Source organism: Girardinichthys multiradiatus, chromosome 13 (genome assembly GCF_021462225.1).
Source record: "Girardinichthys multiradiatus isolate DD_20200921_A chromosome 13, DD_fGirMul_XY1, whole genome shotgun sequence".
Taxonomy (NCBI): domain Eukaryota; kingdom Metazoa; phylum Chordata; class Actinopteri; order Cyprinodontiformes; family Goodeidae; genus Girardinichthys; species Girardinichthys multiradiatus.
In genome coordinates this window covers 15,670,732-15,697,593 of record NC_061806.1, presented here as the reverse complement: position 1 = coordinate 15,697,593, position 26,862 = coordinate 15,670,732, and the positions used below count along the sequence as shown (strand labels likewise).

General features: G+C 39.6%; 1 protein-coding gene across 1 annotated transcript in view; it reads right to left on the bottom strand.

The window, feature by feature from the left end:
* csmd2 (CUB and Sushi multiple domains 2) overlaps positions 1–26,862 on the bottom strand; it is a 358,433-nt gene that overhangs the window by 127,763 nt on the left and 203,808 nt on the right. The window contains exons 13-25 of the mRNA XM_047382994.1: positions 20,458–20,640; positions 18,154–18,344; positions 17,790–17,925; positions 13,791–13,985; positions 10,268–10,406; positions 7,105–7,292; positions 6,184–6,372; positions 5,503–5,619; positions 4,771–4,986; positions 3,217–3,405; positions 1,821–1,990; positions 1,541–1,697; positions 575–766 (exon numbers count right to left, since the gene is read on the bottom strand). Coding sequence (XP_047238950.1) covers positions 575–766; positions 1,541–1,697; positions 1,821–1,990; positions 3,217–3,405; positions 4,771–4,986; positions 5,503–5,619; positions 6,184–6,372; positions 7,105–7,292; positions 10,268–10,406; positions 13,791–13,985; positions 17,790–17,925; positions 18,154–18,344; positions 20,458–20,640 — 2,262 coding nt within the window. The remainder of the gene's footprint in view (positions 1–574; positions 767–1,540; positions 1,698–1,820; positions 1,991–3,216; positions 3,406–4,770; positions 4,987–5,502; positions 5,620–6,183; positions 6,373–7,104; positions 7,293–10,267; positions 10,407–13,790; positions 13,986–17,789; positions 17,926–18,153; positions 18,345–20,457; positions 20,641–26,862) is intronic.

The window sequence follows — 26,862 nt, the reverse complement described above, 5'->3', positions numbered from 1 at the left end:
AAAAAATCACTGTAAAATAAAAGATTTAAAACAAAGGTCCTTTTTTTAAAAAACATGCAGCATTCATGTTATTAAGACAAAGAACTGGGTCAGTGACAAGAAATAAAGCTTGCTTGGATTACAGCAAGTCTAACAGTAAAACCCACTAAATACTAAAAAAGTATGAATGATACAACGTAAAGCAACATAGCATGTTACTCTTTTGAAATATAAATAGTACTGATGTAAGAAAAGGTAATAGTGCATTGGCCCAGCCAAACTATTAGGTGCCTTTGAAATGTATCTAACTTCACAGTATTACCACATCTTTGTTGACAAAGAGTTTTAGCAAATACATACTTGAAATTTGTAAAATTTCATCTCTGGTTTCTTAACATTTGATGGATTATATTTATTTTTCAGTGGTGCTGTGGTCAGCTCCAGCATTGTATTAACTTTCTGATTTCACAAGAAGTTGATTTATATACAAAGAAGATTAAAGGTGGTTTAGTAATTCTTAAATTAATGTATTCCAAATAAATGTATAAAAATTTAAATACTCCTCCAAACAGCATAGGCATTTTTTTTAACTCACCAACACAGAGTGGAAGTGGGCTGTCCCAGGCTCTCCTCTCCCCCCTGAGGCAGGTGAGCACCTCAGGACCTTTTATGGTGTAGCCTGGGTCACAGCTGTAGGACACGGTGCTCCCTGCAAAATGACCTTTGTCTTCTCGCTTATAGCCAAACTGCGGAACACCTGGATCCTCACATTTAACCAGCTCAAAACCTTGAAAAAGGATGAACAAAGATGACCAGACAATATTTAACAAGGCAATAAAGTGGAAAAAATTATAATATTTAGTGTCTTGAAAAAGTATTCACATCCCTACAACTGTTTCATATTGTCACATTACAACCACAAACTTAAAACAATTCTACATCCATTCTAAAAGAAATTCTCTATTGCATCAATAGGAGCTTTTCTTTTCTTTGTCTTTACCAGATTTACAGATTAGAGACTGACATTTTTACTTATTCTTTCTTGTAGAAATTCTCAAGATCACTAAGATTAAACAGATAGAGTAGCTGAACATCAATTTTCAAGTCTTGCTACAAATTCTCATTTGGATTTAGGTTTAGACTTTAACTTGGCCATTGTAACACATAAATAACCTGGAATCTAAATAACTTCCTCATATCTCTGGCTGTCAGTTTAGGGTTGTTGTCATGTTGTGAGGTGAACCCCTGCCCCACTCCCAGGTCTTTTGCAGCCTTTAACAGGTTATATTTAAGAATAGCCTTGTATCTAGGTCTTCCCAATAACTCTGACCACCTTCCCTGTCTCTGCTAAGAAAATAATCCCCTGAGCATGATGCTGCCACCACCACATCTCAAAATGGAAATAATGTGTTCAGGGTAATTTGCAATGTTGGTTTATCTCTGTTAAAAAATAATGTTGGTGGTTGTAACATAAAAAAATGGGAAACAGTAGTGAAGGGAGAAGATGCTTATTCAAAGAGTTAAGTAAATCTTTATTTGTTTTAAGCAGTCTGTTCCTCACTAGTGAAGTGCAGTTCAAAGCCTTTACTGGTGTTCTCAGAATCGCTGATGAATTCCAGCCACATGGAGCTGGAAGTGGAGTTCAAGGTTACATCTAGTAGCTCGTTTCCTGTAAACACCCCCAGGAGACGAGCCTTGTTACTGCTGCCATCAAAAACCTCGAGAAGGGAAAGAAGGAAAGAAAATAGGCTATGAGTGGGAGGAAGCATCAGGTGTTCAAACTCAGATATGCAAACAAGGCTGCATATGAAGTTGTGGAAGATGCAACTTCCACCACTCACTTTGAGAACATCATCATCCTCCAGTCGAAAGTCCCGTGCTCTCAACTGAAGACCTTTGCCAGACTGTGTCTGGATAGAGTAGATGCATTCGTGGTTGTTGCCGTAGTAACCAGGGTAGTTGGGTGAGAGGAGCACTCCTTGCATGCCAGTCACGGAAGAGCCGCATTCAGCTAGAAAAAAGAGAGGGAGCAGGGATCCAGGCAGAGACGCAAGGAAATCGGCGTTGGAAAGAGCAGAGGACATGTCAATCGCTATATGCTTGAAATCCACAGGGCATTTATTCATATTGTCATGCACAGGGTGATGGGCAAGTTGATGGTTAGAGAAACATGGTCACTGACTATACCTGAATGTTGAGTGTCACATCATCATAATAACACTGCAAAGTGAATATGATTAAGTGTAATTTCAGCTCTATCTGAAAATTACAATTCAAGGCTCACATCAGGCAAAGAGTCAAAAAACGACATTGTTTTTTTATAGTAAAATTGCAACCGGAATTGAAAAGTCCTACAAATGTACTCTGGCTTTTAACTCATGGAATGCAGCTAATAATAAGGTAAGTGGATTAGACTGCATTGATGGAGAAGTGGGAAGTTTCTAAAATAGGGCAGACAGTGACAGAAGTATGAAAACGTCAAAATATCCCTTAACTGTCATCCTTCAAAGACTTGGATTCATCAAGAGGAAAAAAACAGCAAGAGCCCAAAAATTAGCAGCTTGACGCAATAGACAACTAAACAAAAGGAAGCTATGAACATGCATTTCTGCAAGTTGGCTAAATTAAAACATTAGTATATAAAGTGGGTAAATAAACTGCAATTAAGATAAAGTATAGATGCCCCACTAAAGCAATTTATAGTTTAATGATGTTGTTCATATGCAAATACATTATAACAGAGGTTCCGTAAATACAGGGAAGGACAAACACAAGGAGGTCAATGGCGGCCCCATGAAGTATGATTTACTGCTAATTATGGCCAATGGGATCAAATTTGATTTCATTTCAACAAATAAATGTAGCAGTAAATGTTTGTTGTGCCATAAAGACAAACAAACTGACCTATATCTTGACCTGTCATTTTCCCATGCATTAAAAACAAGGCACATCAATAATTAACAGATTTCAGCTTTTTGATGCCATCCTCATTAAAACTGCTGCCCTATATAATTTGGACAAAGTCACACAAGCTGTTTCTGGGAAGCCATCCAACGAAGACACAAAACGTGGGCGTTAATGAGGAGAATACTAAAAGAAAATGCCTAATTTTCCAACTTCATTGATAGTCTGGTAAATTTCCTAATTTGTAAGATTATGTTAAAGGGCTAGCATGCTGGGATGACAAATGGACTGGGAATGTGGTGAAAGCAAAAAATAAAGCATATGACCACCTACCAACACACCTTGGCAGAGGGGAGCTCCACACCCGCCTTCTGCCCCCTAAGCACACCACCCTCGCTGGACCCTCTAGTCGGTAACCGGGGAAACAGGAAAAGATGAGGGCATCGCCGACTCCATACTGGAGACCTTTTCTGGTGCTGTATGGAGGGATTCCAGGATCCTCACAGGGCTCTAAATCATATTCTTCAAAACAGGCAAAGATATATTGTAAGCAAAATTTACTGCAAGACCATAAAAGAGATGGCAATCGTGCAGTGCTGCTTTTCATCTTTAGTCTCATGTTTTAATAACAATTGTCCTTCAAAAGTGTTGTATTCCATACAGCTGCAGCAAATCATCCGAGCCACAGGTAAGAAGTACTACATTGACTTTAGGAAAACTTGTCAACAATAAACCACATGGAAACAGTTTGTGAAGTAGATTAAGGCAACCAGGTTTTATTATCAAAGATCTTTAAATATCCTTTGGAGCCAAATTCATATCTAAACTGTATGGTCTGGAAACTAAAATGGTTTTTAAGTCACAACATTTCCTGCTGAACTGCTGCATCACTCACTGCTAAAAAATAATCCCCAGGCATACAGACCTATAAAGAGCCCAATCCTACAAGGTTAGCCCCACCATACAGACACTTGGAGCAATGCCTATAACATTGACATCAGTCAACACGAGAATAAAGACGTTAGAATAAAACCCCGTTGCTCCCAAGGCAGAAAGAAAGAAGTGGTTTGGGTAAGCTATAGTTGTATGAGTTCAGACAGCATCCAGTACAACTGTACTGGCAAACAATGACTTTTTAGGATAATACAAGCAGAACATTGTATTTACTCATTTTACGAGGCAAATATGCAAGGAGACCAGTAGGATGGAAGAATTCTACTTGGAACATGAACTGATGCATTTAAATCGAAGTGTTCATGACGATTATTGTCATTGTCTCTGTTTACTTCAGTTTTGCCAGTATCTGTGCAACTCACAAGTCACTTGAATGGTTCAAAATGTGTGTTAAAATCTGTCAAAAATCACTTAATCATTTTCTTTTACTATTACCAGCTTATCAGCTTGATTTATGTGCCTTTTATGATATTATCATTCCAAATACTGACAAAAGAGAAACAATGGGGGTTGTTTTTCTTTAGTGCTTTTTGTAAAACAATGGATATTTTCAAGTTTTGCCAGGGAAATCCAGACTTCATTACCTAGCTGTGTTTTTATTGTCAGTATGCATTTACAAAATACATCAGTAGTATTTTTAAATTGGACCTGGTTAGTTGTTAAACAATTTGGTAAGAAACTATTTCATCATATTAGTTTCACTTAGTGAAAGACATGATCAGAGATTCACCATAGGAGCTGAGTAACACAGAGATGTTCTATGTTCTTCCCAAGCCTATCTGTTAACGTTAAATCAGTTCCTCTGGTATTCAGCAACATTCTAGTTCAGGTTCTTCAATCTCCCTTCTCAGTATGACTCTCCTCTACATAATAAGCATGACTCAGCTCAGCTTTCGCTAGTGTATTTAGAGACAAAACTTATATTATCCTCACCTGAGAAAGTGATGTTAAATCCCTCATATGAAACAGAAAAGTCAGAGAGAAAGCGGATCTGCGCTGTGTAGTTCCCAAACAGGCCTGCGCTTAAAGGAGGAGGCAAAGTGGAGCCCGTCAGTCTCCAGAGGGCCTGAGAGAAACTGCCATTCTCCGTCACCAGCAAATGGTCATGAGGACTCTCAAGGTGGAAGGTGTGGAAGGTGAACTGAACACCTGATTTAAAGAAGAAAAAAACGTATCACAAAAATCATAGTCTTTTTCCCCTCTGGGTTAAAGAAAAAATCCTGGTGGCTAAATTTTAAACATTCCTTGTAATGTAAAAAAAAAAAAAAAAAAGAAACACTGTATTTTCCAGTGGATGATTTAGCTTAATTAATCTTAACTTTTTACAGGAGTAGTCATGATGAACAGCATTTTCAGCTTGTAAAATGCATTTTGGAATAAAATGATACTCTCCTACATCTTGTCCTCTTATTTATCAAACACATCTGCACAGAGTGAGCATCTGCAAATGAGGCTGTGTCAAATTGATGTGAGAGCTCGGCCAAAGGGGACATGACTGCAGAGTCATCCCATGGCAATGTAGCCTCAGGCCAGACTCTGAGCACTCAACTCTTACAAAGACAGCTATTCCAACAAAATAAAAAGGCCACTCAGTAGGGGAAAATGACATTGTAGAGCAAGTTTAATTTACTGCTGCATGTTTTGACACAGATTTCTTGTGCTAACCTTTTCCGTGGGAGGTCTCGATTGTCCATGTGCAGTTCAAGTTGTGTGGGTAGAAATCAGGAAAGCCAGGAGAGAGGATGGTTCCAGTGTTGCGCTGGATATAACCACCACACAAAGCTGACAATAGAGCCAAATAAAAACAGAGGAAAAAAAAAAAAAAAACATGAAGATGAGAAAAGAGCACAGAGAGACAAATTCACATTTTCTGAGAATACTTCCAAACTCTCTGTGTATTTACACACTTAAATTGCTATATGCTTAAAATTTGAAAAGGCATACTCTTCAAGACAGACTGAAACAGAAGAGAGTTGTACTGACAACATCAGAAAAGGGTACAAACATAAATTCTGTCCTCAAAATTAAAAGTGTATAAGAATAAGGACAAAGAATCTTAAAAAAAGGGGATTACTGCTGCAACAAATAAAAGATTTTTAAATAGATTAGTTTCTTTAAGTGTAAAACAGGAGCTGCTGAAAGAAACTTTCTTATCTTTTATGAATTTCCTAATGACTGGGTAATAAATAATAATATTAAGGTGATGCAATATGAAGCAAACACTGAAATTATGTTTCATTCATAAAAAGCACACAACAATGAATTCTGGTTTAATCCCAATTATGACTGGGGGGACAAAATCTGCCTGAAGATTATTCGTTTCTAGGTCAATATTATGGAGAATACCATCACAGCCAGGCAGGGGGCGACTCCACTGGAAATTCGGTTCACACTCTAAAGGCTCAGCATCACTTAGTGTATACCCAGCGTCACAGCTAAATGTCACCAAAGCGCCCACGTAGAAGTCATTGCCATGTCGCTGCCCGTTTACAGGTATGCCAGGATCCACACAGTGGTCCGACTGTAACTGCAGGGCTAGAAAGGGAGGACACCACAAAGACAATACATTTCTAAACAGCAAGCAATTGAAATAAAAACAGCTGGAAAAAAATCTCAATATCCACTTGCTAGTAGTCTAATAAGGCTTAAAGCACCTTGTTTTGAATAGGTCAAGACATGCTGAAATCCACCCAGGTAAAAAACTTCACATATATATCATTGTTCCTCAACATCCATGAACCAATAAGAACTTCCAAGCTTTGTTCCCTCCACCTTCCACATTCTATGGTGTTGCAAGGTTCATAGTCACTGATGCTTAACAGGGATTTAATTAAACAGAAAGTTTAAAACATTACTGATGTGTGCCATACATGAAGAAAGGGAAGCAAGATTGCCCAGCAGACTAAATTACATGATTTTCAAAGGCTGGTTTAAGGGGAAAAGATTTAATTGTATAAATGAAGGACAGCCTATAACACACTGTTTAGTTAAAGTTTGGCTGTGTGTGTGCCACAGTAGAATATTTGATAGAATCCTCCCAAGGCATTTACATCCAAATTATAGGTGTTTTGTTAAGAAGGGTTTTAGGTGAAAATGAACAGATAATTATTCTTACAGTCAAGATTAAGTAATTGAAAATGCTGGGAACACCATTGCCTCTGATTTGGGCTTTCTGTAGGTAACTGATTCACTCAGACCGTGAATAGAAAAAGGTGTCCTGTTTATCTGGATGTGTATTGAACTGTATGGCATCAAACGGGCCCTTACTCTCGTAACGTATACGGAAGCCGATGTCAGAGTGGCTCTTGTCAGTGGTAAAGAGGAGGTACAGGAAATTTGATGTGCTGATGAGAAACTGTGGAACCTGGGTGCCCTGGTAACTTCCAATCAGAGGTGAGGAGGGAAACCGCCCATCCCGCACTTCAAGAACATCATAGTTGACCTCAGTACGAAACCTAAAAAAAAAGGATAGACAAATATTGTCAAAAGACTTATTCCAACAGAAAAGTGGAAATTTATCGTGAGGGGGGGAAAAATACAAACAAGAAATAAAAAAAGCAGAGCCCTACAGTGTCCGTTGATAAAAATACAGTTAACTACTCCTATGTAAATGTGGTTTTCCCATAATAGTATCATCATCAGTTTTGACTCAAATTTTGACCATCAGAACTGAAAAGCCAAACTAAGACAGGCCACAGTACTTGGCTATATCAGAGTAACACAGATGAAAATTCTTATGTCTGATTTCTGGTAAAGATATGGACAATGTTTTAAAATAAATTCATCTTTTATGGCAGAATCATAATCTTATACTGCAAATTTAGAAATTACAACCTGTACCACAACTGTGGTTCTAGTGCATGGCTTCTGTTTTAAGTGTTTTAATGAATAGTTTTGTCCCTGTTGTCGGAAATATTTAACTAAAATAACTATCTACATTTCATACCTTTAGTCGTTCTGCATTTTTTGTGAGGTTAAATTTTATTTTTTGACTCTTTTTTTTTTTAAACACTGTCATTGAAGTATTGACTACTCTTTTATCTATGTTTGGATGACATTCCTGTTAAAATAATAGAATGGAATAAAATTAATCTTTGTCCCTCGGTGGGGAAAGTCAGGTGTACAAGCAGCAAAATGACAGGCAGGTCGAAGCATGCAGAACCACACCAGTGTAAAAATATCAAAACAGAAGTTAGGAATAAGAGATTGTACAGTAAGAGCAACTTTACGGCATAAGAAAAAAATATTTATTCAATATAGCATAAACAAAGCATAAAAACCAACAACCGACTATTAACACAAAATGGAAAAAAAATTTAAAAACTGTACAAATAACAACAGGTATGTAAAGACTTATTAAGTCTGTTAGGAGCAATGAACTGCTGGAAGGAAGGAACTGTGATAATGCTCATATGTGCACCTAGGATGCAGCAGTTTGTTACTGAATGAGCTTTCCAGTTCTGCAACAGCTTCATGCATGGGGTGGCATACATTATCCCAGAGTGACGTTGTTTTTGCCAGACTCCTTCTGTTTCCCACCACCTGCACTGCATCAAGGGGACATTCAAGGAAACAGCTCGCCCTTCTGATGAGCTTATCTAACAGCTTCCTCTCAGCTGTACATAAGCTGCTGCTCTAACAAACTACACCATAGAAGAGGAGGGCTCATGCCACCATGAGAAAAACAATAAATGTTATTTAGGAGACCCCCACACAGATACACCAAAAGATCTCAGCCTCCCCAGCAGGTAGATTCTGCTCTGACCCTTACTATAATGAGCATTAGCGTTCTGTCTCCAGTTTAGTTGATGGTTCAGGTGAACATCCAGCTACCTATAAGAGTCTGCTAGTTGTTTTATTTCAAATTGTTATGTTTTTTTAAAAAAAGGTTAAAATGTTCACTCTGCTGGTTCCAGGCTCACAGCATCACAAATCCTCCACCATGCTAAGCAGTATTCATGAGGTCCTTCTCATGACATCAAGCATGTATATCCTTTGTTTTGTGGGATTGTGGCAAAAAAGGTTTTTACCATAGTCTAACTGAAGCACACAGTTCTAGTTCTTAAGTTCATAGAGTTTGGGTTTTTGATACTAAAACAGAAAAAGCAAACGCATTTTCTTCTAAAAGCACTTAGGAAAGATATTTACAATTTATTTTTCATTTAACTCCCAAAACATTTAGAGATCTAAGAGAAATCAGGCTTAAGAGTCCTACCATGAGCAGTGTGTGTGTGTGCATGCACGTGTGTTTGTGTGTGTATCTGTGTGTGTTCGTTTATTTTTGGCTTTGTTGCAGAAGCCACTTCATCTTCAAAGCCATGAATAAATAGCCTGGTTACAGAACCATGTCATCTAAGTGAAATGGTTTGTGATATTTTATTGATGTAACATAAAAATTAAAGAGCAACAAACATTTATGGAACATTTGTAATAAATTGGATTCTATCGTGGCAGAAGCATGGATGAGATGGGTTTGCAAGGATGAGCTTTACTTAAAACATTTAATGCAGCGTTTCGTCCTATTACTTTCTTTCTTTCTTCTCTTTGACATCAAAACAAATTGCCTCCTCTTCCACCTCTGTGGTCCACTGTGTGTGTATGATTGAATATTATATGACTGAGTGTGGATAGCTTGGGTTGTGAGGTCAGATTTATGGTTAAAGCATTTTTGGAAGACCATTTTTAACAGATATAGAATACACTAAGGATTCTCCAAGTCCAGACTCAGATATGAATCCAGACCAAGGTATAAGACAATCAGTACCCATCCTGGACCTTATTTTTATCCTATGTGGGAAACATAGACAGAAAGCAAGATAAAAATGTGGAATATAATATCCTTTGTCATTTTTAGGTTTGATCTAACAAATCTGTTATTTTTTTCAACAATGTATGTGCCACTGTTCTCTTTACATTAATGCTCACAGTACTACTGTAACAGCTAACATTAGACATTAACTATGTGATTACATGTTTTTAGGGTAAAATTGTACATCCCACATTGTGGGCCTTTGACGTTATCTAGAAGTCAGATTTATACCTTGAATGGAATCTGAATATTTAGAAAGTAACTTTAATCTAGAGAGAGCCCACCCAACAACCACAGGGTCCAAAAAGTTATTAGTCCTTATGCCTTGTTACCAGACAGTGTAGGGCAACCCAGATATTCCTTGTTTATGCTCCAACAGTTTAAACCTGTTTTTTGTGGAAAAACAAACCTAATTAATATTAGGTCAATGTCCATAATCAGTTTTTGTTCGTGTGTATTCAGTCAGGCATTTTAAACCATATAAAACTATAAAAAAAGTAAATAAAGAGACAAATACAGGATAAGCTGCTAAAACTGAGAGGCTAAAAACAGAAACATCCAGGACTGTTTAGAGTGGATAAAACGTCTGGGAATAAAGCAGTTGCTATCTTGGTGACTCACTTGTCGAAGATGATCTTGATGGGATAGCCTGGAGGAGCCTCAATGACCCATTCACAGTTAAGGGCCTCCTTGTACAGTTCGGGCCAGCCAGGGGAGAGAATGATCCCACTGGGAGCCTTCAGATCTCCTCCACATGGGGCTAACAGCGGGAGAGAAGAAATGAAGAGAGAAAAAAGACAGAAACTGAATTATGCATGTCTGTCCTAGGTGATGTATGACAAGGTCTATTGATGATTTCTGGCAATAGCTGGGGCTCCTCCCATTTCCTTTACTGTTAGGCTATATTTAATGTAAACTGGTGATGGCTCATTTCAAGGTTAACCATGTCTCTGGCAAACAAGCCTACCACTCTACATGTGCCTGTGTTCAAAAGCATGGGTTAGCTGTTCATTTTAAGAGCATTACACTATTGGGATAAAAACAAGAATACAAAATGTCTGTGATGACTTTCACAAAAGAACACTTAAGCACACAATCCTCTTCTTATTTCTCATCTCTGTTACAGCTCACTTAACCAGACATCTCTGTGACCGCTTGTCCTTAACCGGAAATCACAGAAATGGTGGAGTTGTTTTTACAGAGCCAGCTCTCTGCTCCCTCTCTAAAGTGGAATGATTTAATCAGTCGGCTCAACCTACTGAAGAACATCTATGAAACGCATTATGCTACAAACGCAGGGGTATGATAGATGGTCTCAAAGGAATATCAAGCTGTTGAAAAAGGCAGAGGAGAGGGGGGGTAACATGTTTTAATACTTGATTTTCTTTTGCATATCGCAGATAAAGAACTTGATTAGCTCTCTTAGAATTTCTGTCATGTCTGCAATTACATTGATGTCCAAAAAAACCTTGGTTAAAGCTAAGCTTTATCTAAGCTTTGCCAGCTATACTGGCCTTTTCTGGTTTGCTGGAAATAGTTTATTGATTATAAAGCCAGGGAGGGGTAAATTGAAAGCTCAGCAATCTGTACATAAGCACAGCATGTCCGCTGATTCAGACACTTGGGAGAAAAAGAACCCTCTGGGTAATGTAAAGTTTCATCACCACATACTAGACGTACAGGAATAAAATTTTTCATCATCATTTAATTACAGTTATATTAAATGTTAAAGGAATTTTATATTTTAGTCAGTTAACTAATTTATCATTTGGCTTTTGATGTTGCATCATACGATAGAAAAAACAGATCACTTTATGCCTAAATGAGTTTAATATGTCTCTTACTGATACACTATATTGCCAAAAGTATTTGTCTGTCTTCTTTTATATCTACATGAACTTTGATGACACCCTATTCTTAATCTATAAGGTCCATTTTGTTGATGGTCCCACCATTGCTAGCAATAACAACTTTAACTATTCTGTAAACATCTTCCTCAAGGTTTACGAATGTGTTCATAGTTACATGCGAAAACCAGAACTGCTTTTTTTTTTTTGCCTGCGTGACTGTGGATCAGTTGTATTCCAAAATCTATAACACATGGAGTACATTCAGCAAATGTGGATAGGATTCTCCTACAAAAATCACTAATTCCAAAACGTTTCAGGTTCTGACACAAAAAACACAAGCCCAGCTTTTTATCGAGTACTGGGAATGGAAACTGTGATGCACAAAGCTATCAACATGGCTACCATCTGGGGAAAACAACTTTTTAGTTGCTTCAGTGTTAGAGTACTGGAAAAGCTTGTTTTCAGGCCCTTAAAGGGTTAAAGCAAAGATGCATCATAGGCAATCGCTTTAGTGATAGGTATTATGAATTTTCATTTTCAGTCCCACCAAATTGTTCATGTTAGACAGATGGCGACTTTATATGACTGGCAGCCCCCTGCAATACAGTGGCCTTTCCCGGTACATTTTTGCTAATAAGGGTACAATGACATTAACACAATCTTGGTAAATGGCCATGATGCTTTTACCTATTTGTAAATACCTTTTAGATCGCAATCCTTTATAGTAAAAACATACTTTACTATTAGAACTTTGTTATTTAGTTTAATTTCTTAGGAGGATCTCAAGACCCCACACTTGTTGATTCACAATCCCAAGTTTGGTCTCAACCATACTAAGTATCATTAGTTTGACATTAAAGCTAGACCCAGTTGTGGTCCAGGTCCAGTTTAAGGCTGAGCGTCTACTGGCCAAATAAGCAATGAAATTGCTGCCCCAATTTTTTTAAATGAGTGTACATTTACACAATAAGTTAAGGGTTATTCATAAATGTTGCAGATATAGATATGAAAATATTTTCATCCAACCAAGAGGTGAGATATATGAGATATCTCTTAAAAGGTAATAAAATAATGTAAAAGGAGTATGTCATAGTTTGAACTCCTCCGGAACGGGAACCAGGGATGGAAGAAGTTCGTCCTCGGAACCCTCCAGGACAGGACCAGAAATAGGAGCAGGGAGTGCAGGCAGTCCATCCACGAGCCCCTCACGGACAGGAACAGAGTGTGAGGGCGGCTCGGCTTGGGACCCCTCCGGAACAGGACCAGGATCAGGGTGTGGAGGCGGTTCATTCATGAACCCCTACGGAACTGGACCAGGAACAGGATTTTGAGTCGGGAGCAGCAGCAATGGCTGATCAGGAGCGAAGCGAAGCCATGAGCCAGAAAACCGTGTCGAGCTTCGGTGGAGAGGCGGGTGGAGGAGGGAGCAGGAGATCTCCTCATAGATGCGATGATTTCATCTAGGGCCCTTCGTCGCTCGGCCTCGATGGTGTGGTGGATCCGAGGATCAGGAAAAAAATCCTTCCTCGCCTTGAGCCAGTCTTGGAGGCTGCCAGCTATCTCCAGCCTCCTCCATGGGGAGCTGGGAGAGGTAGCAAGGTGGGTAAACAATTTGACCAGAATCTCACCCCTCTTGAATTCCCTCACCATTCTTCCCGCTTGGTCCTGTTGGCTGGTTCCTTCTGTCATAGTTTGGTTTCTTGTTGGACTAATATGTGGGGAAAAACTCCAGAAGCTCGAGGTTTTCAGGTAAGATGAGTCTTTATTATCAATGGCAGGACACAGACAGGGTAGCAAACACACGAGATCGCACAAACACATAACTTAACATAAGGAACCAGTGGGGAACAAAGGAAACAAATGGGCTTAAATACAAAAACTGAACAGCAGAGGGAACCAATGACAAACATGACAAGACAATCAGGGGAAAACACAGAACAGGTGTGGGCATGGGGTGCAGGGAGACAGAAAACAAAGGACTAGACCAGGTAATATAACAAAAACAAAAGCAGGTATGACAGAGTATCAATTTTGAGTCTGTTTTTATATATGTTTTAATTAAAAAAACAGTTGGGGACCTGGCAGGGCCACACTAGAATGTTGATTAAATTAAAAGATTACTTTAAATGTAAAGCTGCCATGGATTTGAATTATTCTGGAATTAATTGTATGTGGGTTCTCTGTCAGAAACACAAATCACAACATAAGGTGGACACAAAGATTTATATTGACAGAACATTTTTCACACAGTGATCAAAGAGCATTTAATCTGAAGCTGGTCCTCCCTTACTCACCTTCACAACGAGGAACAGCATTGTCCCATACGACGTTGCCATCCTTAAGGATGCAGGATATAGTCTGAGAGCCATGGGTCTTAACAAAGCCCTCTTCACAAAGGAATGATATGGAGCTGCCAAGCTGGAGGCTCTCGCCAAAACGCTTTCCATTAACTGGCACCCCTGGATCTGGGCATTCGTTGTGGCGAAACGCTGTTGAAAAAGGTGGTTAATTTGGAGGACAAACAAAGGTGTGAGAGTGGTAACGCATTTCACCTAATATAGTGTACTTTGGAAACTGCAATTTATGTTTATTTCACAAATGATCATGCAGAGAAAGAAATAATTACGGTAGTTTTTTTATATGTACCACTTATTTCAGTTGTGAATAAAGATGTCTCCTACTGGCTAATAAAAATGAAATGTAATAAATGTAATAAAATTAAAACAGGCAAAAACAAAGACACCTTTACATTCACACATTAATCATTTTTTATCACTTGACACATATTAAATTATTTTTGTGGCATGTTAGATGGTCTCATTTTTCTGTGCAAGACCACCAAACAAGGATAAAAGTCTCTTGGCAAAGCCTTACCTCTTTTCAATTGACTGTAAGCATTAAACAATGTCAGCTTGAGATGAAAAGGAATTCATTTTACTTAGTCACTAAGATCCACTGTGCTGCAGTAATTCTAGAGGATTGGTTTATACACTACCATGAAGATTATCTGTATCAAATGACACTGCTGAAATATTTGCAAAGTAAAAAAAAAAAAAGAGACATTGTTGTCAAATCATTAGTGACCTATAAATCAGGCCTCTTAATAAAATTCAAGTGGGGACAAGTTAGAAAAACACATTAAAATGTGCGGCCCTCAGAAAAGACTCATAGCCCTGGAAAATGGAATATTAACAAATTCCTTACCTGTCCTGCTATCTCTCTGACTTTCACCCTTGTATACACAGTATTTGGTGACACATGTAAGTGTTGATGAATCCCTCTTTGCTATCCAATGGACCCAAACAGAGTGCCAGCTACTCTTCATCAATCACAAATATCTTGTTTATTAGGGTGTCAGAAATTGCCTCAATACAGTTAGGCATGTCCTTAATTAACAAGAATGATGGAAGTTGTATGCTCAGCCCAATGACCTCTTAAAAAGTATCTTGCAGTTAGATGACACTATTCACAGGAACAGAATGTCATCTTCAATTAACATCTCCTTACATTTCTCCACCATGCTACCCTGACTCTTTCTTTTTATGAATAGCTAAATCCTTCATTAGCCACCATGTGTTGTCATCATTATGTATTTACAAAAGTCCCTGGATTTGGTTAAAGAGGTGTAAATTAGAGCCAGAGTTTAAAAGCATTACAGTGCTACCGTGCTTAACACTACCTGAAGTTTTTCACATTTTGTCAAAAATATGAATATTAAATATTTTATAATAATAATATATTAATATATATATATTAATATATATTAATAATAAATATTTTAATATTAAAAATATTAATCTGAAAATGTTGCCGTGAATTTTGCTGCAATAACAGATGCAATTTTTTTTATACCTTTACCAGCTTTTTCAGCTAGAGACTGAAATTGTACACTTTTCCATCCAAAATAGCCCCAGCTGAGTCATATTGAAGGGAGAATGTCTCTGAACATTGATTTCAAAGTCTTGCCAAGGATTCTAGCACATGGATGTATTTTGAACTAAATTATTTAATTGTCGGAGAACCTCCGTCTCCCTGCTTCAGATCTTTTGGAACCTCTTAAAGGTTGTCATCCAAGATTGTCCGGCCATTAGCGATTTCTACCTCTAGAACATGCAGTTCCTATTAACTAAGACCAGCTTCCCTGTTTATGCAAAATTAAATCATACCCACAGCGTGATGCTGCCATAGCCATGTTTCACCATGACATGGTGGGTTCAGAATGATACTCAGTGTTAGATTTCCAACCCCACATAAAATTTTGCACGAGGCCAAAGTCTTCTAGTGTAGTCTCATCTGAGAAGAGTACCGGTTTTCTCAAGTTTTCTGTGTCATCTACATGGCTTATGTCAACCTGCCAAGAGGACTTCACCTATGGCTTTATTTCTTCTTGCCACTCTTCCACATAGGCTTGATAAGGCCTGAGCAATGCATCTCTACAGATCCTCCAGAGTAACCATTATTTAACCTATCTTCGCTGCCTTCCTGATTTATGCTCCATTTGCCCATCCTGTCAGTTTACATTAACAGACATAGCTTGGTGGAATTGCAATTGTGCCATACTCTATTAATTTTCAGATGATTGAGTAGTGCACTGTGTGATGTCCAAAGCTTAGGAATTTATTTTATAAGCTAACCCAGTTTCTTTGTAACTTTATACCTGACCTGTCTAGTATCTTGTTTTGTCTCCCTGATGATGCTTGTTTCAGATACAACTTTATATTCCTGTGCCACAACTTGACCATAGTCCGATAAAGTTACTGAACCAGTGTCTAAAATGAGTGGATGGGTTGGAATTTCCCCAAATCGGGGCAGAAAACACCGAATTGTTTTTGGTCATAAAACAGCTAGGTTAAAAACCAGCCCTCTTCTACTCTTTAATGAGGGTGCAGAACATACAAAGGCCTAAATGTCATCATGGATCCAGATCTTAATTTTAACAACCATATAAAGTCTAATATTAAATTAGCTTAGAAAACCCTCAAAACATTGCCAGAATAAAGGATTTCCTATCAAAACAGCACGAAGAAAACTTGTGCATTCTTTTATTTTCAGTAGGTTAGAATAATGTGATGGTATCTAGACAGGTCTCTGTAAAAACAAACAAAAAAACAAAAAATCAATCAAACGATACAGCTCACACAAAATGAACCAGCCAAAGACCAAACCAACACCAGGAAAATGGATCACATCACACCGGTCCCCAATCACTACACTGGCTCCCGGAGTGTAAAAGCATAGATTTTAAAATTGTTTTGATTGTTTATATTACACAAAATTGTCTTGGGCTAAATACATTTCTGAGATGCTGGTCAGGTTTAAACCATCTGGATTCCTCGGGTCATCACAGAACCGATGCAAAAATATGTTAGTCATTATGCTGGGGAAACTAGTTTCCCAGCATAATGACTAACATTTTGTTTAGCCTATATCTCTCTGAGAAAATCAAAGAACAACTGTATTATTACCAAGAATATTACTTACAGGACACTCTATTTACTAATTAGGTGATTTCTAAAGACTACTGCTTGCACCAGATTTTATAAAGGTGTATCAGAGAAAGTGGGCTGGATACAAATGCCACACTTTTCACATTATTATTAAAATGCATGTCATTTTCCCTTCACTTTGTTATCATATGTCTGTGACATATAAACACAATAGTTAACTGAAGTCTGTGTTGTAACATACCAAAATGTGACAAGTTTTAAGGGATTGTATACATTATAAGGTACTGTATTGTACAAGTATTAACATAAATACAGCCAAGATTCAAATGTCTACAAAGTAGTGTTGTATGAATCTTTAGATCAATATTTCTTTGGGATATGGGCAAATTCAACATTCAGGCTCACGGTACAGTAGTGCAGAGACAACAAAAACGACATTAATGCTGCCAAAACTCTCAGAGTGCAGTATATCCATAAAATGGGTTTAACAGCATGTGACTACTTTTTACTTCGTCAGACTACAAAAATTATGTTCACTTTCCTTAAACGATGGCAGTTAACAAAAATGGATTATCATGAGCACTGTCACCATGTGTCAGATAAGAATATCATACTTTTTATTTTTATTTGATGTTTTGTGTTTGTTCAGACATGGGTTTTACCATATTATGGGACTATGAAGGTTGTGTTTTGGATGTGGAAACAGTTTATCCAGTAAAGGAGAGACAGGGTACAGTGATATGTGGGATGACAACTTACAGGCACATGCACTAATACAGACACACACATACAACAGCCTGTGACAAACGTTTGACTTCTTTTTATCTTCCGTTAGGCAAAACTTACTAGTAAAAGTGATGTTAAAGCCTCTGTCTGTGTAAGTATGGTCCGTCAGGAATTCAAGTCGGGTCACATGACCGCTTGTTGTTAAGGGAGGAGGCAGGGCATCTCCAGAGAAGGTTCCCAGAATTGGAGATTCAGCCTGAGAAAGGACAGATAAAGATTTTGCGATGAGAACAAAGACATCCAGTTTGCAGAAAGAAGAAACAGATGAAAATCATTCACAGATTTAAATATTGGTTGGCTTGTAGTCATAGCTACACAGAGTGATTTTCCTTAACACAAAAACAGATCTACAGATCAGCACAACAAGTGACGCTTAGAGCTATTAAAAGTAACTGAGAAAAAATAAGACATAATTGAGCAGAACCTTTCCGCCGTCTTTAATTGAAAGGAAGTCAAACTGTTTCTCCATGCTAAGGTCATTGAAGGCCAAGTTGATTCTGCTCTCAGGGTTGGTGATGATGAGCCACACACAGTGCATGTTGTTCCCATATTCCTGAGGGTAGTTGGGAGACAGCAGCACCCCAGATGGAGTAGTAAAGTTGAAGAAGCAGGAAACTAGAAGAGGCATAAAACAAACAAAAGAAGTAGAAATGAGGAAGAAATAAAACACAATAACCAAGGACACAGAAAATATTGGGCAAATTCCTATTACTTTCTTTCTCTGACTAGAAGACTATAAAATTGGATTAATTTCTTTGAATTGTAGAAATTCACCCTGAAGATCAACATACTGAAAACACCTAATAATTCAGAGAAGAAATTCAGTTTCAAGCCCCATGACAACAACCACCCTGAACAAAATAATCTGAAAACTGACAATTATGTCCATGTGGTATTCACACCAAGGGATGGGTACCAAATTTGGTACTTTTATAGGCACCGAAGGAATTCCGTCGGTACTACGAAGTACCATGTACCACGGTATCAAACGTACCATGTTTTGGTACCTAAACGCATCACCGTGACACTGAGGGAGTGGAAGGAAGAGAGGGGGGATTTTCCATGCAGAACATGAACACAGCACTGCACACACAAGAGCTTAAATTAAATGACGTCAGTAGTCGCTGCTACAGTCAACAAAACATGGCTGATAGAAAGCGCTCAAAAGTATGGCTCCACTTCTCACAAAGCGATGCAGATTGCGCTCACTGCAATATTTGTGATGCGAAGCGCAAGGCCAGCGGCTGGAATACTTCTAATCTAACGAAGCACCTGGTGAAGCACATACTTTTTCTCAAGGCTAAAGAGTGCACAATTTTCATCTCAGATTTAGGGGTACAACTCCTGCATTTGGCACACTTAGCACAGCTGCATACGTTAGTGACTCGTCTGCGGCCAGCAACATGGGAGAAGAAATGTTTAAAACAACTGTGATGTTACAATACAAACAGCTGGATGTTGTTTTGACATATTCATTAAAGTTTATATATTGAGAAATAAATATGTTAAATTGAAAATTTTTAGATTTTATTATGAAATAAATCAACATTTATTACCACATAAACACACACAAAAGTACCAAAAACTGGTACGGTTGAGTACCCATACCAATTCCCAGGTACAAGGCATCTGTACCGTATCGGTTCAAATGTGAAAAGATACCCATCCCAATCCACACCTGCTGGAGATTAAGAGGATTGCTTGACTTTTTTTAAACTGATTTCTAACCAGCATTGGCTAGAAAAAGCACATTCAGTGCCATATTACAACTATGAATTTTAACAAACTTTCCCTGGATTTGTAATGATAGGCCAACACAAAGTGGTGCATACTTAAGTAGTCAAAAAAAAAAGGATACATTTACATATAAAAATTGGCAATGTTAGGGGTGCATTTGTATTCAGGCTCCTTTGATTTAATACCCCAAATAAACTGTGCCACCGATTTCTTTCAATAGTGACCTAATAAGTAAACAGCATCCAACTGTGTACCCTTCTGTGAAGCCCTCGGAGGTTTGTTTGAGAACATTAGTGCACCAACAGAATAATGAAGACCACTGGGAACATACCACACAGATCATGGATAGAGTTGTGGAGATGTTTAAAACAATATCGAATATATTGGCACATATCCCCAACAGAGGACTGCCGACACAGAAGGAGTTTGCTCACATTTTATGCAATCACCCTGAGCACATCTTCCACCTGGTGTAACAATCTGAGGCAAAACTTGAAAACTGCTATTTACATATGCTCTCTGCTAATCTTGCAAAAAAAAAAGAGGAAGAAAACTTTGTTCTCTAGATGAGTATAAATGGTGGACTATTTGTTAATTAAATGTTAACAAAATAGTCATAATATTATTAAGCCCAATTAACTATGTTTCATCAAGATTTTCTGAAGCTCAGCGATATCTATCAAATTTTTTGTCCATCTTATTGTCCTTTAATTAAACAGGGAACACTATCTGCATGGTCAGCTCTCTATTTTTTACACCCCTCATCATCAAACTCTCGTTTTCTGTGTCTGTTGTTTATTGAGTTAATTAACCAATAATCCATCCCTATTGTTCCTAAATCCACCGTCTCTGCAAGACAAACTGTGAGGATAATCTTATTCTTTATTATGCAGCTGTCCCTGTACTTATCTGCACAGTATTTATTCACCCACGTTAGTGGTTACAAACTCACAAATAAAAGACTGTCAAATCTGACAAAGAAAGAACTTACAAACACAGCTGGGTTTCTTAGCGGACCATTGGTTGTTCTTCTGACAGGTGATGTTCTTCTTTCCCACAAGTTCAAAGGCAGGCAGACACTCAAAGTACAGCTTGTCCCCATGGCGAAAGCCAGTTCCTTCCCGTTTGCCATAGGCTGGGATTCCAGGATCTCCACAACTGCCTTGGTCGATCTCTGTACAGACAGATGCAAATATTTTGAAACATATTAGGCTATTAAGTCAAGGCCAAACCAAAGATTCAAAGAGATTTGGACTTATGCAAGAACAATTGAATAATTAAATGTAAGGCTTCATGTGTTGAAGAAGAATACATTAAAATACACTAAATGTACTAGTTATTTAAGTGGCGTGCCTATTTTACAGGAAGAACAGGACACACTCCATCTAAACATTTGTGTTGATGCTGACATGATACGGTTAAAATGCATCCAATAATTGTCTAATGATTAATACATGTTTTTTATTATGTAAATAGTACAGTAACTATGATTTGCTGAGCTTTACTAGTAAACAAAAACTGCTTTTAGCTTCTTGAAATGTAAACTTAAAGCCCAATTTTTTAGTTTAGCAAATACATGCTTATGTTGTCAAAGAAATATAATATGTATAAAAATAACAACTTTTAAATCATTTAAATTTTGTCCTTAATGTGTAAACATCTCTCTGCTTCCCTCTACAGTTTTGACCCTTATCTGATTGCAAGTATATCTGTTCGATTTCTGAGTGATGAAAAAAAAAAACATCCAAGATGGTCGCCTCGGCGTGTTGGTGTGCATTGTTTTGTTTTGTTTTTTGCTTTAAAACGGTCTTCTGTGATGGTACTTGGAGTTCTCTCACCAAAGAAGAACTCATGAACATCAGGGCTACTACACCAGAGGAGTTATTTCCAACTTTTCTGCCTACTGCTCTGGAATTTTTGGACATTCTGGTCAAAGGTGCGCTCACCTTTGTTCACGTGGTGAAACGCCGGAAGAGAGGGAAACGGGCTGGGTTGCTGGTACGACTTCGCCAGCGTGGACTACGAACACCGTTACCTGGAATATTTCTCTCTAACGTGCGCTCACTTCCCAACAAAATGGAGGAACTACAACTGCTGTTGGGGAAAAACAGGGACTTTTATTCATCGGCAGTTTTGTGCTTCACGGAGACGTGGCTGTGTGGATTAATACCGGACTCTGCGCTGCAGCTGGCAGGATTCCAGCTCTACAGAGCGGACAGAGACACGGAACTCTCCGGCAAAGCGAAAGGTGGAGGAATCTGTTTTTACCTCAACAGTGGTTGGTGCAACGACGTGACAGTGATTCAGCAGCACTGTTCTCCAGACCTGGAAGCCTTCATCATAAACTGTAAGCCTTTCTATTCCCCCCGTGAGTTCGCTTCGTTCATCCTGGTCGGTGTTTACATCTCGCCGCAAGCTAACGTGCAGGTCGCACAGCGCATGCTCGCCGACCAGATACTGAGTGTGGAGCGGACCAACCCGGACTCCTTAGTTATCGTCGTTGGCGACTTTAACAAAGGTAATCTGACCCACGAACTCCCCAAATATAGACAGTTTATAAAATGTCCGACCAGAGAGGACAACATTCTGGATCACTGTTACACCACCATCAGAGACGCTTATCACGCCGTCCCATGTGCTGCACTGGGCCAATCCGACCACGTCATGGTCCACCTGATTCCTGCATACAGGCAGAAACTAAAGCTCTGCAAACCTGTTGTGAGGACGACAAGGAAGTGGAGCAGTGAGGCTGTGGAGAATCTCCAGGCGTGTTTAGGCTGTACAGACTGGGATGTGTTCAGGACTACTACCAACAGTCTGGACGAGTTCACAGAGGCTGTGACTTCCTACATCAGCTTCTGTGAGGACAGCTGTGTACCATCATGCACCAGGGTGAGTTACAACAACGACAAACCCTGGTTCACAGCTAAACTCAGAAGGTTAAGACTGGATAAGGAAGAGGCCTTCAGGAGTGGGGACAAAGACATATACAGAGAGACGAAGTACAAGTTTGGCAAGGCAGTGAAAGAGGCCAAACGACTGTACTCTGAGAAGCTCCAAATTCAGTTCTCAGCCAACGACTCTGCGTCTGTCTGGAAAGGGCTCAAGCAAATCACCAACTACAAGCCGAAAGCCCCCCACTCCATCAACGACCGACGCCTCGCCAACGACCTGAACGAGTTCTACTGCCGCTTTGAAAGACAAAGGGACAGTCCTGCAACCATCCCCCACGACGCCCCCCAACAGCTGCAGCCACAATCCACCACCCCCACCTCAAGAGGGGCCTTGGCACCTCCAACCCCCACCCTGAAGTTCCCCCCCACCAGCCCCCTACCCACACCGGGGACGGCTCTTTCCATCCAGGAGAGGGATGTCAACAAACTCTTCAGGAGACAGAACCCCCGGAAAGCTGCTGGTCCGGATTCTGTCTCACCAGCCAGCCTGAAGCACTGCGCTGATCAGCTGTCTCCAGTCTTCACAGACATTTTTAACACCTCACTGAAGACATGTCATGTGCCAGCCTGCTTCAAGTCCTCCACCATCGTCCCTGTTCCCAAGAAGCCAAGGACCACAGGGCTTAATGACTTCAGACCCGTCGCCCTGACCTCTGTGGTGATGAAGTCCTTTGAGCGCCTTGTGCTCTCACACCTAAAAGACATCACCGACCCCCTCCTGGACCCCCTGCAGTTTGCCTACAGAGCCAACAGGTCTGTAGATGATGCAGTCAACCTAGCCCTTCACTTCATCCTCCGGCACCTGGACTCCACAGGAACCTATGCCAGGATCCTGTTTGTGGATTTCAGCTCTGCCTTCAACACCATCGTCCCAGTTCTGCTACAGGAGAAGCTCTCCCAGCTGAGTGTGCCTGACTCCACCTGCAGGTGGATCACTGACTTCCTGTCTGATAGGAAGCAGCGCGTGAGGCTGGGGAAGCACGTCTCTGACTCCCTGACCATCAGCACCGGTTCCCCCCAAGGCTGTGTTCTCTCTCCTCTGCTCTTCTCCCTGTACACCAACAGCTGCACCTCCAGTCACCAGTCTGTCAAGCTTCTGAAGTTTGCGGACGATGGTGACGAGTCTGCGTACAGATGGGAGGTGGACCATCTGTTGGACTGGTGCAGCCAGAACACCCTTGAGCTCAACGCTCTAAAGACAGTAGAGATGGTTGTGGACTTCAGGCAGAACCCAGCCCCACCTGCCCCCATCACCCTCTGTGACTCCACAATTGACACTGTGGAATCTTTCCGCTTCCTGGGAACCATCATCTCCCAGGATCTCAAGTGGGAGCCAACCATCAGCTCCCTCATCAAGAAAGCCCAGCAGAGGATGTTCTTCCTGCGGCAGCTGAAGAAATTCAACCTGCCAAAGACTATGATGGTGCACTTCTACACAGCCATCATTGAGTCCATCCTCACCTCCTCCATCACCATCTGGTACGCCGCTGCTACAGCCAAGGATAAGGGCAGGCTGCAGCGTGTCATTCGGTCTGCTGAGAAGGTGATTGGCTGCAGTCTACTGTCGCTCCAGGAACTGTACACCTCCAGGACCCTGAAGCGGGCAGGGAAGATTCTGGCTGATCCCTCCCACCCCGGTCACAGACTTTTTGAGACTCTCCCCTCTGGCAGGAGGCTGCAGTCCATCCGGACCAAAACCTCACGCCACAAGAACAGTTTTTTCCCATCTGCCACCAGCCTGGTTAACAAAGCCCGGAAACCACCCTGACACTCTCCCTTTCCCCCACACCCCCCTTTTTTTGCTGACAGGACACCTGGAACCTGTAACTCTATGCGTTACATTAACGCTCAGCTTGGACTCCTGCTTTACTTGCACTGCCATACTTGCACAATGATCACCTGCACTGTTGTATTGCTCTTGCATCTTATACTGCTCTATATTTACTCTCACTCACTTAAAACTGTGCACATATATTTATATATTGTAGATATGTTTATACTGTTTAATTTGTACTGTATTGCACCGACTACGCCAAAACAAATTCCTTGTATGTCCAAAAACGTACTTGGCAATAAAGCTTTTCTGATTCTGATTTTGATTCTGATTCTCACCTCAGTTGGGAAGTTGTCGTGAGCACTTTCTGACTAACACACAAACACATCCACACCTTTTATAAACACACCTCTTAGCAAATTTCATTATTAAAATAATGGATCGTCCCTTCTTTCACTCACTCTTCTCTCTACTCTCCTGTTTTTTTGAAGATTGCAAAAAGAATTGCTGAGGCATCCCATCGCGGCATCTATACACAGAGTGAATAAGCTAACCCATCCAGGAAAAGATGGCAGGGCCTAATATGTTTTTAAATCGAACCCAGATCTATTCTTTGTACTCAACCCAGATGATTAGCATAATTTAGGACACACATTTTTAGTTCGGTATGGCTGTCCTAAGGTGGTCTTGTTTAGGGGGCAAAATGATGGTCACATTTACATGGACGGTGGATGAGGATACATTTTGGGGTGATCTTGAGGGAAAATGTGAGTTTTGACAGAAGCCATATCTCAAACAAAACAAACAAACTAACAATTTATTAGTACACACTTATGCAAATATGAAAAAAGTCACACAGAGAAATACTCCAATACACAGATGATGCATGTTTTCCATATGGGTCCCCGCAATCACAACATCAGGCAATATGACGCAATTAAACATGCGCCTTTGTTTAATATGAATTTTATTGTGTGTTTGTGCAAGAAAAAACAGATGAATTAAAGTGCCTGTGGCACACTTTGTCCACAAATGCAGAAGTTGAAAGAAAACATTTTAATATTGAAGAAATTGTACAGTAATTGACAGATCAGGATGAAATAGGTAATAAGAGACAATTGTAACACAAAATAAGAATATTTGGTAACTAATTTTTACAAGTCCAAAGCCGCCCAGAAATTACGTCAAACGGGTCATTCAGTGTGTGTGTGTCAATGAAAAACTGTTCAGGTAGAAGACAAGTTGCGTTAAAAACAGGGTTAATATGGTGAAACGTTGCATTGCTGGTGGTGGCGGCAATACTATGACAGCAGCCGTTAGTCTGCACTATTTTCCTGAAGTGTAGAGGATCAGAGATGCCTGGATCAGAGCTGGAAAACTGAAGAGGGACAGGTGGGCTGGTACCACCAAGCACAGCCAGTTGTGATCAGAGGACTATTCAGCAAACTGCTTTGAACAAGAAACCTCTGAATTCACAAGAGAAACCATGTCAGAGGTCAGAATATCTGACAGACGAACGAAAATGTTGAAAACAGATGCTATAGCCACGCTGTTCAGTTCATCTGATGTTAAAAGATCACCAAAGAAAAGGTTGTCACTTGCTGTTGCTAAATGGATCAAGGCTCAGCAGGTAAGAACACTTCCTTTTCACAAAAGTACATTTAGATATCGGCAGTTATTGTTGTTAATTAAACATCTGAATTATTATTACAAAATTATTATTTTATTATTAATAATATTAATAATAATGATAATCCAAGATTATTATAATGAAAAAACTATAAATTACACGCTCATACAACATATTTAAATACATTTTTCTCTAAAGATTTTAATATAAGGTTTAAAAAAAAAACACCAAGTAGTATCTTTAGATCTTGAATCATCATCAAGTGTCTGCGGCTACTGCTCTATGCTGCTCATTTTGCCTCCAGTTGTTTCACTCAGTGCCGTATATACTCTAACCCTGGTTTTACACTGTGTGGTCCAGTCTGGTCCGGCCACGAACTTCTCCGCCCTTCTGATTTACAACCACTGCTCTGGTCCGCTGTGAAGCCCGGAGGTGCTCCAAGAAGCACACACAGATCGCGCTATAAAAGCTAGTGATAAAACAAATCATTCTGAGTCCAGTGAAGCTACATTTGTTGCTTAGTTTGGTGCATTTAATGTTTAATTGTTCGGTTTAGAAGGCCTTATTAAATGTATAGGCCAGTAATTGAAATAATTGATCTAGTGTAAACAATTGTTAAAATATACACGTGTATATATAAATACGTGTGTAGTTATTTGTATAGCGAGATTTAGTCCGTCTTTAGTGAATTATTTAGAAATCCAGATATAGTGCTCATCTATTTCCTGTTGGTGTGGTATTCATGCATATTGACTCCGGCTGTGCTTCGGCATCTGGCAAAAATAGACTCTGGTCAAATTGGCCTTCAGCACGATGCAGTACTTGTGCTCTGCCATCTGATGACCGCTGACTTTCTTCTCCTAACTCTGCCTCATCTCTCTGTGACAGTGACTGAAATATATCTAAAGGAACATCAGATTTTCTGCTGCTGTCTGTGTTGCTGGCCATTGTAGCAGCAGTTAGTTTAAGTGCCAGAGCTCCCCTTCTACATCAAAAAAGAGAGCAAAAGAGTAGTCTGGAAGTGCCTTTTTAGTGAAA